At 40.9% G+C, this 15,771-nt stretch overlaps 1 protein-coding gene across 1 annotated transcript in view; it reads left to right on the top strand.

Annotated features, from left to right (window-relative positions):
* The first annotated feature begins 260 nt into the window (after positions 1–260).
* adamts16 (ADAM metallopeptidase with thrombospondin type 1 motif, 16) overlaps positions 261–15,771 on the top strand; it is a 55,167-nt gene continuing 39,656 nt past the window's right edge. The window contains exons 1-4 of the mRNA XM_028580515.1: positions 261–872; positions 1,026–1,104; positions 4,057–4,415; positions 14,577–14,988. Of these exons, the coding sequence (XP_028436316.1) occupies positions 783–872; positions 1,026–1,104; positions 4,057–4,415; positions 14,577–14,988 (940 nt within the window). The 5' untranslated portion in view covers positions 261–782. The remainder of the gene's footprint in view (positions 873–1,025; positions 1,105–4,056; positions 4,416–14,576; positions 14,989–15,771) is intronic.

Genomic DNA, 15,771 nt, shown 5'->3' on the forward strand with positions numbered 1-15,771 from the left:
AAAAAGGAAATGCAATTAGGCCTACTTAATTGCCCTGCAAGCAAACATTCTGTATGTGTTATTTTTATCACACACTGACTCTGTTCCTCTCAGAAACATCCTCCTGCAACCTGAGAGCTGGACACAAACCCCATCTCTCGGCACAGGTGTCAATTGTGATTGGCTACAGGCTGTACTTAACACCACCCCACCCCACCCACACCCCATTCCTCAAAACACACACACACACACACACACACACACACACAGTACTCGGCAACCTTGCGTTCAGTGCTCCCTCAGCAGGCTCCCGGGGGGTGGGGGGGGAAACAGATTCATTCTCGGTGCGGCTTTCATGGGAGTCTGCTATTGCTATTGCAAAGACGAGACACAGCCTATTTAAGACAATCACATGATTTCACTGGGAGTCAAAATGGTCCGCGAGGGTCACTGGGTAGAGAGAGAGAGAGAGCGCGCGGCATTGTGAGCGTGTGTGTTAAAGAGAGAGGGAGAGAGAGACTTTGGATACTGGTCGGACTGTCTGAGTGAATAAAAAGAAAATGACTCGCCTGGAGAGAGGACTGCGATTTGCCGCATTGGAATACTGCGCTTGGAAATGAATGGAACCCAAAGTGACCCAAGTGGAGAAGCCTGCATCTGAAACTCGTTGATGCCTCATTCACCACAAGTCCTGCAGAGCTGCAGCGGCGGCTGTTGGACCGGTTTATTAAAGCTCTCTGGACTGCCGGCAAGTGGCCGTGTGATTTAGGCTTTAGCTTTTGCGTAAAGGTTGACCACCAGCGATGGCTTTCCTACGGATTTGTGCAGAGTGGAGAAACTGGACGCGGCAGTTGCTGGTTTTCCATCTCGTTTGCCTTTTTACTCTGAGCAAAGTAAGTCAGTTGTATTATCTCCGCAGCGCCTGTACGTACATGCATGCAGAGCTCATAAAGTTGTCAACACTTCAAATGACAGAGTCCCGAGTTATTTTCCATGATATTTTGCAGAATACACAGACTAAGTCTTGTACATTTCCTTCCTTACAGAGCGTGCTTTTGACAAATGGTGCTGACAGTGTTGAAACATCGGCCCTGCTCAGCTCTCTCAATTTACCTCAACATACAGGTAGGTGGAAGTGTGGAACAAACCCAAATTTCATCAGTGTTTCTGCGACTGTGATGCCATTTTTGTTAGTGAGTGTGTAAGAGTGCATTGTGATCCGTCAGTTCATGTTTTGCTTTTCGGTACAATAATGACCATTAAAAGTAAAGTCATCCACTGCCTCTCTCAAACGGCCAGCAGCATTAAACAGCGCTCACCTGCGCTGTGTGTTGCCTCTCTTCACCGCTGGGGGGCGACCTGCACCCTGACACAGAGCCACCAGTGTCTGCTGCAGCGCTGCAGCTCAAATTGGTGTTGAGAAATATTTCACTTTTGTAAATAGATAATTTCTTTTAAATAAACTGATTATTAAGTTACTCTAAAGGAACTATTGATTTGTGGAACACTTGAGCAATAATCAGTTAAAAGGAAAGTACCAATAGGCAATGTGACAATCTGAATAGCACAGTGAAAATGCCTCCCTTATTAGTACACTGATTTTTATAACACACTGGGGAGTCTCCAAAACCTTCAGTGAAGGCCCGCTATAGCTGCTTAGTTAATTCAGTAATTAGTGCAAGCAGTGAGTGCATCATCTGTTCTGTGTCTTGTGGGTCTAACCTCATGTGCTGCGCTGAGTCAGCAACTGCTGTGGCTGTGTGATCTCCTTCAGATCCTTTGTTGTTGTTGTTTTTTTATTTTTTTAGTTACCATGAAAAGCAGACACATAAACAAACATCAAAAACTCCTTTCACCGGGCACATGCGGAGATGATCTGAAACAGAAGAGAGGGGAAGCCCTTACTTCTGTTTCAGATCATCTCACAGCCAGCACTTTAGCAAGTATAGCACAGTGTTACATTCATTCAGCTATGTTAGAGCGGGTGGGGAAAGAGTTCACATGTTCAATCTTTTGTTAAGTTGAAGCCAAGGCACCCATTGGTTAGACCCCCTATCAGTACTAATGGCACTCAGGAGCCACTAAACCAACAAACTAACCACCTCAGGATCTTGTCTCAGTCCATCAGACAAGATGTGTGTGTGTGTGTGTGTGTGTGTGTGTGTGTGTGTGTGTGTGTGTGTGTGTGTGTGTGTGTGTGTGTGTGTGTGTGTGTGTGTGTGTGTGTGTGTGTGCACTCTGTTCCCGTAGAGTCTGTGTTTGTATACTGTCAGACATGGGTCACTGCAGCTGGTTTTTGAGTTAGGGCGGAACAAACACAGTTGACTAGCTGTAAATGTGTAAGTGTGTGTTGGGGGTCGGTGGACAAAACACCAAAGATAGAGAAGACCATTTTCTGGTTTTGCCTAAGTGCTTTGGTGTCTGCACAGAAAATGCTTGAGACTTGAAGTATGAGTTTGCTCTTTGCAGTTATGTTACTCTTTGGGTTGATCTTGGTTGTAACACTTCAAGGGGTTGGAGGTTTGCTTTCCACTGTGACCACCCAAGCTTGTATGCAGTCATAGTAATGCAAGGTGCTTTAAATAAATGCATCCACTAATAAGCATATGTCATGTTGTGGGTAGGGGCTTTAAGTCCGCTCAAGATGCACCAAATAGCCAAGTTCAAACCTCAGGCATTCACACTGCCAGTGATGACACACTGTCTGCCACCCTGCATGTTTCTCCCACTGCCAAAACATGTCTGACTGTCTGTCTCTCTGTCTCTGTGCTATATTTAATTATTATTCAGGCTTGCTAAAGCAGGCCATACTGTACAGTAACTAAGACTGGCTCTTGCTGTTATTTCTGTGCACTTTAGGCTGACAAGAGTGGACACATTTGCAATGGCCATTACAACACTGTGACAAAATCAACAATGACACTATTTGTTTGCTTTGTGGTTACTCATAGACCCAAAGTGTTTCAAGAGCATAATGTGTCAAGGTGTGTGTAATGGCTTACAGCACCAGATACTCTATTACCATTAAGATCCTACCACAGTAACAAAAGTTACTGTAAAACACCCTGTAAACTTTCTCCCAGCATCAGTTAAGCATACAATAATTCACACTTCAATACATTTTGTTGCATTTTATAATTTTTTGTGTGTGCATGCAACAGGCATGATCTCCCAAACCCTGCAATGTATCCAAAGCTATAAAGACAATGAAATCCTTCATTGCTTATACAGGATTCCCTGCTTTAGTAGGTCAGCCCATTCTTCGTTCTGCCTCAGAGGATGGACAGGAGCAGCATCAACTGTCATGATTTCCTCTGGAAAACTCATTTTGGTTCAGCTGAATGAGTCAGCTACTCCTTTGATTTGACCGTTGGAGGAAAGCCTGTTAGTTTGTTGTCTGTTAGTGACCACAGCACCATTAGATATTTAACTGGTCTAAAAGGCCAGGCCTGTGACCTGCCACCATCTCACTTTATGACCTGCAGTATTTCAGCCTGAGCTGTAGTAAAAACTCTAGTAAAACACTAGGTCAAACATGATTCACTCTCCGCTATTAGGCCTGTGTTGGAATTGTCTAAAACCCTTCCTTTTCTTGTAACTACTTCATGACCCTGCCGGCAAAAGTATACGAGGCAGGTCAAGGAAACTTTACAAAGGGAAAATGTTGTCGTTTTTATTCAGTCCATAATGCAAGCAAGGTAGCAGCTGACACAGCATTCACTATATCACAGCAAATTATGTTGACAGATCAAATTATTAAGGAGTGACAACAAGGACAATGTGCTTAATGTTTTACCAAGTTGCATTCACAAAATATAGTTCATGACATCATAGCTTTCTCTCAGCAGTCTCTCCTGCTGTTTTGATCCCATGACATCTCTATTAATTTAATTGTCAAAAGAGTAGATTTTGCCTTTAAACTGGCTGCTTTCTTTTATATATATATATATATATATATATATATATATATATATATATATATATATATATATATATATATGTTCTCATTGCATTTAAATTTACTTGGTGAAAACACCCAATAATCTTATTTTCTTTCTTCTTTTATCTCTCATCCAGAATATGAGATTGTATCTCCCTACGAGGTCAACCACCAAGGCGTTTACATCTCTCACGAAGTTGCCCACCACCAGCGCAGAAGGCGACGCAGATCCCTGGCCCCAGATGCAGGCTTATCAAACAGCGACAGCAGCAGCGAAACGGTTCACTTCCAGCTGAGTGGCTTGGGGCAGGACTTCCACATGGAGCTGAGGGAGGCCTCTGAAAGCCTGATTGCACCTGGCTTCGCCATCCAGGTCCTGGGAAAGAACGGCACCAAGAGCCTGAGGGCCTACGAGCAGGACAACCTTTGCTTTTACCAGGGGTCGCTAAGGTCAAGGGTCAACTCCTCGGTGGCACTGTCCACATGCACAGGGGTGGTAAGTCTGAACATGCACAGAGTCGGGTTGCGGGAGGGTTTGGATGAGAAGGGGGGGGAGTATGTGGGGGAGTGTTGGTGTGTCAAAAGGATTCCAGAGTCAGTTCATTTGAATTTTTTTTTTTTTTTTTTTTTTTTTTTTTTTTTTTTTTGGCAGCATTTGGATTGATCAACCAAGTGAGTACTATAATTGCACTAACTGACCTAGAAGAAATACTGATCCCTGGAGCCAAATTTAAGAAATGTAGCTCATCCTGGGACAACTGTTAATATAAACACGCATTAGTGTTCTTGTCATACTGAATTAGTGTGGAGACCATAGGCAGAAGGAAATTACTGAAAGCAATACATAACATGTTTTGTAATTTTGGTTTAAAGTTAATATTAGACACCAGATGCCAATCAGACACTGAGATACTGGAAAGAGTGAGAGGGGAACAAAGTATGAAAGAAATCTGATTTCAGCCATCCAGTAGGTCTAGAAAAACAAACAAAATTTTTTTTAATTGTAAGGCACTTTCTTTTTCTTTGACAAAGCAGTCCTTTCAGTATGCTACTTGAGTCGGTGAATTGAGTTTTACTCGACTTAAATTGACTTAAAACCCACTGGCTAAGTTGCATGCAAGTCATGCACAGGAGTTTCTTCCTCCAGTCTGCCGCACATCATTAGTCCAAGCGCATTCCGTGTATATTGCACTTTTGCCCAAATCAGCTAATGAATAACTAATGGAATGGAAAAGTAAACTCTGTGAACACCACATCATGTTGGTTAATTAGCCAGGACAATCCCCTAAACACATCCAGTACATGCCAAACATGCCAAAACAATGTTTTGGTGGTAGTTAATCTTCTTATTTAGCACACAGTATACTGTTTAGTCAGATTTAATGGCCAACACATGACGTACAGTTTGCATGGATTTAATAAGGTTCTCAAACACACCTGGCAGCAATAGTAGGTAACTGGCTGTGTGCAAATTGCAAACTACAGTATATAGAAAATGTAATTGCACTGAATTGTCTTATAAGAAAGGGTGGGGTGCAACTTGGTAGCAAGCTTACTTGTTAGTTATGTTCATATTAACATGATATACAGCATACTAAAAGCTACTCGACTAATAAACTGATATCCAAATCCAAAATTGTGCAGATTTATTGGTGTTGAGATGATCGGTTCATAACAGAAGTTATTCGTCATTTTATATTGGATTAAAGTGTGTGAACCAAAGACAAGCTTTGTATTTGTTTTGGTGGTGTTTAATATTATTATTTTTCAGTTTCTACTATTGCTAATGTTATACATCCAACTCATTGTCTCAGATAAAAGTCTAAAAATATAATATGTTGGCTGATATTGCTGAATGTACAAATGCTAGTACACCTGGACTTGTTTGTGTTCTGTGGAGAAGGCTGGCTGAATTTCAGTTCTTGCCTTGGTGGTCCTCATCTTCTGTATGAATATAAAGGAAACATTACTGTCAGAATGACATTAAGTAAGCCTAAGTGAAGCAGTTCTATCCCAGTAAGACTCAAGTGTTATAGCCCTCTTAGCAGTCTGAACTAGAGAATAAAGGATTTAAGGAATACACACTAATCCTTTCTTTCTTGAACTCACATACACATGTATTCATTTATAACTAAACAATCACTGGGGACAGAGTGCGGAGACTGGGCAACAGGAACATAAACTCCTGTAATGTTACTTATTTGCAGTTACGTAAATGTGAGTGCAATCTTGCAGTTTATGGATTGAAAAACTTGTCTTGAGCTAATTCCATCTGGAGGACCTTGTTACTGCAGAAAATAAGATGCAGTGTAGTCATTCAAAGTTGCAGTCTTCACAGTTTTAGAGTAAACCATACAAATGTTTTTACTGTAAAACTAGTATCACCACATTTCGCTTCAGCATTGCTTTTCGGTGTTTTAAATATATTAAATTCCTGGCCTGTCTTTGCTTGTTTTCTGTATATATTTTCATTGTAGCGGTCCACTGCTATGTCTGAGAATCGCCCACTAAGAGAATGGCATGTCTCCAGGGATGCTTCTTCTTCCGTGTGTGTGTGTGTGTGTGTGTGTGTGTGTGTGTGTGTGTGTGTCTGCATTTCAGACCAGATCCCAATAAAAGATTCAGCCAAAAGGTCCGGGGTTGCATAGACTGTAAATGTGTTTCTCACGAATGAGGCTGGCTAGGACTGACTGGGTCAGTGCTTCAATGAGAATTCAACTTTTTCTTATGTGAATTAGGGAACTGCAAAACTACATCAGCAGATAAAGCTATTTAGGCTCCTGGGGACTGCCAAAGATAGAAAAATTTTTCAAAAGCCCCAAATTGACTCTCATCATGAGCTGAACAGCATCATTTTACCAATATACATTTTTACAACAGGACCTAGTGGATACTAAATATAATACGAGTTCTTACATCCATTCTTATATTCAAATAAAATCATGATTCATATAGATTAGAATAGCATATTGGTAATATATACATTTCTATCTTTGATGTAGTGTAAAACTTGAACACAACATCTGCAGTACCAACCTGGCTATGCATTTAAAAAGATTGCCCTTGATTATCTGACTGTTGTGCATGTGTGTGGCATGCACTCATATACATATACTATGTTTTGTGTGCTCCAGATGTCCCAGATTGTAAGCCTACAATTGGAGAAAATCTGGTAACAGAGTTCCCTAGGTCACGTGAGAGCTTATGGGAGACTTTGCACTTTGGTCAAGTTCCTATTTGGCAGGAGGGAGGTAAATATTGACAATAGGAACTCAGATCAATAGTTGTATCAGTGAGAGGATCTGGCCTCCAACTGCAGCATGAGATCATTCCATCACCCGTATTTGCTCCAACATTATTTCAGAAATTTTACTTGATAAAGCAATTGTATTTGAAGATTTGAACTTCACCTGGAAATCACATATCGCAGACAACTCCTTTCAGTACAAATCCCAGTATACATGTATTACTTTAGTGTCAAAATCCCTCAACAACATCTTGGTCCTGTTCTTTTTGTTAATATATATACACCAGACACTAAGCTAAAGATATGTCTGATGTTACGTGTGTTAGCTTAACTTACAGACACATAGTTAGCCTAAAACTAACATATGGATATTGGACATTTGTCATTATGTTTATATATGCAGTATGCATTGTTTGTTGAGTGTGATTGTGTTGTATTAATTCTCTTCAAACAAAGACTGAAATTGATCCTTTCCCTATTTATTGATGATCAGTGATTCTGTATTTGTATTCGTCAGAATAGCTAGTAGACTACTCTGTGAGATATTGTAAACATACATTCTCTGCATTGGCAATGTTGGCCTTTGCTTTAATTGCATTGGTTGTTGGAAATCATGTTGTTAATACTAAAAAATGCTTTTCAATTGTATATATGTTGTTATTGTTATAGCCGAGATAACCTCCAGCCCCTCATGACAGTGCTTACAGATAATGGTAATAATATATATAGATAATGGTTTTTTTATTTTAGTGTTTTCCTGAGTTTGCCAAAAAAGGCAGAGATAGATAAAGAAAGAAAGATGGGCGGAAGGATAAGAGAGAAATGAACTGTAGAGATGAAGGCTATAAGGGTCATTGTTCCCTCCCTGGCAATTTGAAGTTCTGAAAACCACCTTGTAAGGAGTGTTACATTGTAAAGCTTATGTATAAGTGGCCTTTTCAACTCCCCTTCTCTGGCAGCCCACATGGTGGTTATCCCCGCTTTGATGACAGTAGGGAGTTCAACCATTAAAATCTCATACTTACAAGCAAGGGATTGGTGGAATAAAAGAAGCAATCCCACTGACTCTGTTCACCTGCCAAATGGTTTAAAACTCTGCACAGTGACACACATGTGGAAGGAGAGATCATAAAGCATGTCCTTTTCTATGTTGACTTTATGCTGCAGCGTAATCCTCTTTAGTCTGGCTTTTATGGGGGTGAGGGAGTTGAGGGGTGAAGAGAGTGCCATTTCAGGCATTGTTTCACTCTGACACCATGGATCATTATTTTTCCTCATATATGATATCTTGTGTGATTTTCAGTCATAGCAGGCTCTAGGAATGGCCATGTTGGTCCGTCGGTCCACCACTTTGGTCCAGACTGAAATATCTCAACATCTATTGGATGGCTTGGCACAATACTTTGTACAGACATAGCCCCCAGGAGATATAGTCTGCTGACTTTAATGATCCCTTCACTTCTCATGTAGTACAATAATCAGGTCAAATTTTTAATTTGTCCAATATTTTGGTACTACTAAATACTTGCAGACTTTCCCATCAACGTCATCTGTTGTTTTTAGTGATATTTAGCAAATGTTAGCATGCTAAAATGCTAGACTAAGATGTGAGCATGGTAAACATTACACATTACACCTTAACTAACACATGTTGGGATTATCATTGTGAGCATGTTAGCATGCTGACGTTAACATTTAGCTCAAAACCCCACTGTGCTTAAGTACAGCCTCACAGAGCTGCTAACGTGGCTGTAAATTCTTAGTCTTGTAAATTGGACTAGTCTGTCGTGTTATATACGTTACCTGCTTGCTTTAATACCTCATACTTTATTTCAGTCTATTTTGCCTCTAAATGTATCCCTGAGCTTTACGTGGGCTACATCAGTATCTATTTGTCTAATCTAATTTTACTCAGACTTCGCAATGGACACTTTTCTTTTGTACCAAAGGGAAATGCTAAACGTCCTCCCACTACAAATCACTTGGAGGTCATGTGTTTTCCTCTTGTAAAAGGATGGGTGTGTTTCTCGCCTCAGGCCTGGTAGTAATCGTAGTAATAGAATGTTGTGCACTCGTCCCACCTCTGGGATTTCCAAGAATATATAAGGGATTGTTTATTGATGTGATAATGCTTTGAAAAGCAGGCAGTGTGGTCTTGGCAGGTTGCTTTAATCAATTTTCAAAACATACAGGAATATCAATCAAAGGATTGTTACTAGTTTTACCATTTGCTAACATCACTCATGTTGTTATATGAAGTAGATTACTGTACAGAGCAATGTGCATATGTCTCAGAGACTGGGGTGAACGCAGTTTTGAACATTTTTGGTTTTCAAATTGATAGAAATCCAGTTGGTGTGATGTGTTCTGGACAGTTAGCCAAAAGATGACTAAGGTACAGCTTGAAGTGAAATAGCTAATTCATTAGTAAATGGTGTCTAGTGCAATGTTGCAGTATAAATCCCAATTTTTCAATAAGCCCTGTCAACATTGAGCCAAAGTTTGAATCCCTGCCTTCAACTGCTAAAAATGCAGCCATCTTGGAACCAGTTTGTATGCACCAGACACAGTAAAGAATGGTTGCTGCACTTTGGTCTGTCAAAAGAAATGTGCTTTTGAAAAATAGATTTGCGATGCCAACTTATCCACTTATCTTTTTCTCTGTTACTGTAATAAAACTATCTAAGCTCTCAGCCATACTGTACTTCTCATATGCTTGGACTGAAATAGAAAGCTAGCTTTGACCAACAACTTAATTAATAATGAACTCTAAGTAAGTTTCTTGGTACATTTTTGGATTCATTTGGTCACCACAAGGGAGAGCAACTTACAGAGAGGTAGACAGAATAAAGGAGAGAACCACATACTATACACAATCAGGTGCACCTTGTAATGCACTGAATGCTTTCCACCTCAGTTCCGTTTTCCTACCCCCCCTTTCCTGTCGCTGCTTGTCTGGATGCGTCTGACTCCAAAGAGTCCAGCTGTTTGCGCCCTCCCAAGTAGTGTTTCAGCATTTTATGACTGCTATTTGCACCTCGTAGCAGCACAGTGTGTAATCTGATGACTTTGGCTATTTAGGAAAGGCAGTAGTTGACCTAATCTCTTAACATAGTGACTTGCATACACACATACTCTGAGGAAGTTGCAGATGCATTTTGTTTTGTGTGACACCAAGCTTAAAGGGTAATTTTTTTTTTCAACCTGGACCATATTGTCCTATGCATTGGTGTCTAAGTGACTGATGTGAACCAAAATCTTTGAAACTGGTCCAGTATTGAGCAGTCGCAAACCAAGCTGCAATGTAATCATATAGGGCAGATGCGCTTCACACAAAGTGCTGTTTTTGCCACTGACAGGCTCAAATTGGTATTACAAGTGTCTTTATGGAAAGGATCCCTACAGAAATAGACATTTTTCTGCAAGAGTAAAATCCTTTTTTTTTATCCATTTATATTATTTAGAAGAACACAGAACATACCAACACAAGTTATTAATGCAACATGAAAAACTGGATTGAATATCTTAAGCACAGGACAAAAAGCATAAAGACGGAATTCATTAAACAATAAGGAGCATTGAGGGGAAACATTCCAGCCAGTCGGTGTGACTGCAGACGTAGATGAGAGGAAACAGGAGGATGTGTGGAGACTCGTGCATCTTGTTATGATGGCCCCATAAAACACAAGCCATACCAGTAGCTTATCCCTGAGCATAACAACCTTCATTTGACAACAAATTTACTAAGGAGCCATGATTTGAGAGAATAAGGGTTTATAGAAACAGATTTCAAGTTGTACAGAAATAGACAGTGGTCATACTGCAGGGGGAGTGGAAGAAATGACCCTTTAGCGTCTGTATGGGACGCACCGGGCACAGCAGTAGCTCGACCGCAGCGCTGTAAGATTACATAGTATTAAGAGCGACAATGGTAGAGAGTAGTACGAAGGACCAAAAATCTGTCTTAGGAGTTAGGTTGGGGTGGTGGATGAGAAAAGGCATCATCCTTTGCAGAGCCTTGTGGTCCTGTTTGGTGCTGTTTCCGTACCAGGCAGTGATGTTCCCCGCTAGGATGCGCTTGATGATGCAGGAGTAAAATTTCTCAGTATTTGAGGGGATACCCGGAATTTCCTCAGGCGTCTGAGGTGAAACAGACTCTGCCTTGCCTTTTTTTCAACACTGAGTTAGTATGCAGCACCCAGATCAGACCCTTGTGATGTGGACACCAATGTACAACCTCTCCACTGAGGACCCGTTGATATTAAGGGGGGCATAGTTCCTTTCCTTTCTCTTCCCAAAGTCCACTATCATGTCTGCAGCCTTGCTGACATTCATGTGTAGGTGTGTAGGTTGTTGTCCTGATACCAGCTGGTCAGATCCTGTACTTTTTAAGGTAGGCCTTTTCATTGCTGTCTGTGATCAGGCCCAGCACAGCTGTTGGAGTTAAAAGTGGCTACACAGACCCACAACCCTGGGGTTCTCCGGTGTTAAGGATGAGGGTGGAAGATGTGTGTCCGCTTCACTTGGGGTCTGCCTGTCAGGAAGTCAGGGTTCCACATGCACAGTGAGGTGTTTATTGACATTTTATTCCCCTTCTCTTGATGGGCAAGGGCCAATTCTAGATTCATTACGAGCAGTAAATGCAATTCATGTATTAAACTAGCTCTGTTTTAATCCACCTCGCAATAATGTAATAATGTTAATAATACCAAACCTTTTTCTTAACTATCACATGGCACCTATTATTCCCGGGGAGCTGCATTAGCTCCACACTAATGCGACAATTCTCAACATCGCCCCCCATCCCAAATCACCCACCCAGACTTGTGCATGTGAAATTTTCAAGGTTGACAGCAGCGCAGTTCAAGTCAGAGGCCTTACCGTGACTTGGAACCAAATTATGACAGTCGCCTGTGATTACACAGTGCTGGGGCGGGTGCCATGCAGATGACAGAATCATGCACAGGTTGTCACATATGATTGTAACCGACGATCATGGCTCTGGTTCCCGGCAAGGACTATTTTTTGACCGTTGGCACGCCAGACTCTCTGACCTCTCATTCGCTCAATAATTGATCTCACACCCTCTTCTTTCTTATTCCCCAAAGAAAACTGGAGTGTATGTCAGTTATATCAAATGTTTCATAAAATTGGTTGCAACATTATCATGAGAAAAAACCACAGCTGTGCTTTTGTTTGTTTTTACATAGAATAGGACCAACAGTGCTGGTGACTTGTCGATGTAGTAAAAACATGCGCACTGTCTGAGACTTGAACACTTCATTATGAAGATACTATTGTTTTGGTTTTTTTAAGGGACCTTAATAATTGTAATCATCGCAATAAGTACTGGGTCAGACAGTGTGTTTCCGGCTGTAAATATGTCTCCAAATATATTTCTGCGTCGCTGTTTCTCTGTCAAAAACCAGTTTCTGTATGCTTGGAAATGATCATTACCTGTAAACAACTGCTCTCCAATGGCTTGTGGTAAGGGAATAAAAGTTAACAGTGGGGCTTGAGCAAGCGTTCCCCTACATGGTATCCTACATTTGACAATAATCTCCTATGAAATCCTTGCACTTCAGAGTCATACAGATGCATGCCTACTATTTAAATGGCTTTGTTCTCTTTTTGCTGATAGATAATGCAAAGTTTGACCATTACAATTTGTATAACAGTTGAGAGACTAAGCCAATTTGGCTCTTGTAATAGAGCCAATAATATAATATTTATAAGATAAATGCATAACTTTCTTTTGCCACACTATGTGATGAAAGCTATAAACTGTACAGCCATTGCGGTCACAGCTTACACATCTGCGTTGGCTTGTATTCAGAGTTCATCATTTTCAACTTCAGTGCTTAATACAGTCACAGCATTTTCCAAGGACTCTGTTCCACTGGTTTCCTGATTTGTGGTTGAAAGGCTGGCGGAGGCAAAGGCGGAGGGTTGTAAGTGATGATGAAATGGGGAAAATCAGTTGTGGAGATCATTACAGCAACATCAAACACATCACCAATAGAGGTCTGCTTCTGCAAGTTAGACTAAGAGACACTCCCACTTGAATGCACACACAGGTACGCACAAATTTGTACACATTCACACAGGCAGACATTCAGTTGTGTGTAATCACTGTTCTCCCACCTTCCACGCTCACCCTTTTTTGTCCCACATACACACATCCCCCCTTGTATTGTGTTGAGACTGTCACACACGCACATATGCATTCACGCTTACCCTGAGCCAGCCACAGCCTCACGACTGCCACTGTGTCAGCCCGTTTCTGTCAGCCAAGGACCTCACACTCCTCTCGTAGTGAAAAAAAAACGTCAGTCAATTAAACGTATATTAGGGAAACTACTTTTTCTGCCAAGAACAGTTACAGTCCAAACACTCCATGCCAGTTGACTGTCAACACAGATGTGGTGCGTGTTTGGAGAGACTGAGAGAGACAAAAAGAGAGGCGGAGAGCAAGAGAAGTAATCTCCAAGTGTCTGAATCGGCTGCGTTGATAGAAGTTTATTGAAAATGGAATATGAAAACTGGAAATGTCTCTGTCTCTTTTCCAAAGAGAGGCAGACAGACTGACAGACAGAGAGAGAGAGTGAGAGAGAGAGAGAGAATAATGTCAACTGTAGAAAACCTGTGCTGAACTTTTAGAGCTCTATAATGGGCTTTCCCAAAACGTATACCCTAAAATGGAAAGCATACGGCACTCATACTTAAAGTGGGGCCCTCAGCCGTTTAAAAGAGTGAGAAGTATTCATAACATCTGCAAGTAGGATTTGTTTATTACCTATTATATTCAGATAGTACTTTGGGGTCTAATTTTTGTTTGTTAGATTTCTAATACATGTGAACAAGAGAGATGCCACCTCCCTTCATCCTCACACCAGCACTTTTGTTTAAAACTCTTTCTATCTGACCGATTCTTGTTTAGTTTTTGCTGAGATAACGTCTGACCCGGTACAGCAAAACAGATGTTGAACATGAGTAACACGGCCAGTAATTGAGCCTTGCAGAGGTTTAGGGGGGGGTCAGGTTCGCAGTGACCCAAGAGTTGAATCCTAACTAATTGCTGACAGAGACAGATTAGAAAGCCAAATGAATAGCTGGTGAGGGGTATTGCTTTGTCCATTAGTAATATGACTGTAGCCCTATGGGCTATTTTTGGAGTGTAGGAGAATGGGTCAGCTGTTGAGGTGTTTGACACCAACAATATATAATCTATAAGTCACTTTTGAAAATGTTATGACACAAGTGTAGCTACTTGAACAAAGGCTGAACAAGTAGGTATACAAAATAAAGTCAAACATTGCAAATTTTTGCAAAATAGAGCATATTTTTGCCCAGGCTAAATAGCTAGAACCAGCACTGTAAAGTTAATAGGACTTTCTGTTTTGCCTCTAGTCAGGTTTGATCAGAACACAGGATGTGGATTACTTCCTGAGACCCGTGTCCCGCAGCCTTGCTCAGAGAGAGAACTTCACAGCACCCTCCAGTCACCAGCCACACATCCTCTACAAGAGTGAGAGAGACTCCCGGATGGGGCAGAAAAGTCACGACCCTCGGGCACTTCAGAAGAGATCACCAGATTCAACTCATCACAAATCGCCCAGACACTCTGTCACCAAGAGATCCATCAACTCAGAGACGGACCCCGCTTACAACACAGTGATTGAAGATCAGAAAAGTGACATCAGTCACGGTGACCAGATGGAGCACCATGACAGTGGCCATTCCCGCAACAGTCATCACCATGCCAATGACTACAGACATGGGGAGAAGCAGAGGCAGCACTTCTGCGGGAGATGGAAGAAATGTATGTAAGGGCAATTTTTCATTCTTTCATTCTTCTCCAAATGTCGCATGCAGTGTTATTATAAATTGTATACCACCACTTCATGTTGAGATGCATTAAACATCCCTGCAACCGCTTCCCATGCATATATTAAGTAAATAGGGAGACAGAGTGTAAGTAACACACATTTCTTTAGTTTTCTACACTAAGGACATGGAGAGAAGTAAAACATAGAAAAGCACTGATGATACAAGATGTGTTTTTAAATGTCTCAACAACAACTCAATAAGGTTTTATAATGAGGTTAATCTTACAGCTACCTAAGGGATATTTGCTTTTGGATTTTTTTTTTTACTTTAACTCATAAAATTAGATTATGTGTTGAAAAATGTAATGTGGTCATTTTGTCCCTTTTCAATCCCTCCAATGAAAATGGTTAACATTTGACACCTAAAATAAGAATGTTCCCACCTAGACGCACGTCTCACATTGCACATTTTACTCACTGTCATAATCTTCAATTTTTTACATATGACTAAATTAGTAGTTTGAACTCAAAGAAGTTAAGCCACATTTCAAAAAATCATCACATCACTTACAGGGTCACAGAGAAATGAAAAAAGATTGACATATGATAATAATTGTATTTGTAGAAGATTCTACTTAACTCTGTTAGCACTCAGCCTCCCAGGGTTGTGGTTGGTTGGCGTAAGGGGAACACAGAGACCCCACCATTAATATGAGCCCAAATTAATGTTATTGCAATGAATGCCAATGTATATTCACTTAGTGCTTCAAAATTCA

Source organism: Perca flavescens, chromosome 6 (genome assembly GCF_004354835.1).
Source record: "Perca flavescens isolate YP-PL-M2 chromosome 6, PFLA_1.0, whole genome shotgun sequence".
Classification (NCBI taxonomy): domain Eukaryota; kingdom Metazoa; phylum Chordata; class Actinopteri; order Perciformes; family Percidae; genus Perca; species Perca flavescens.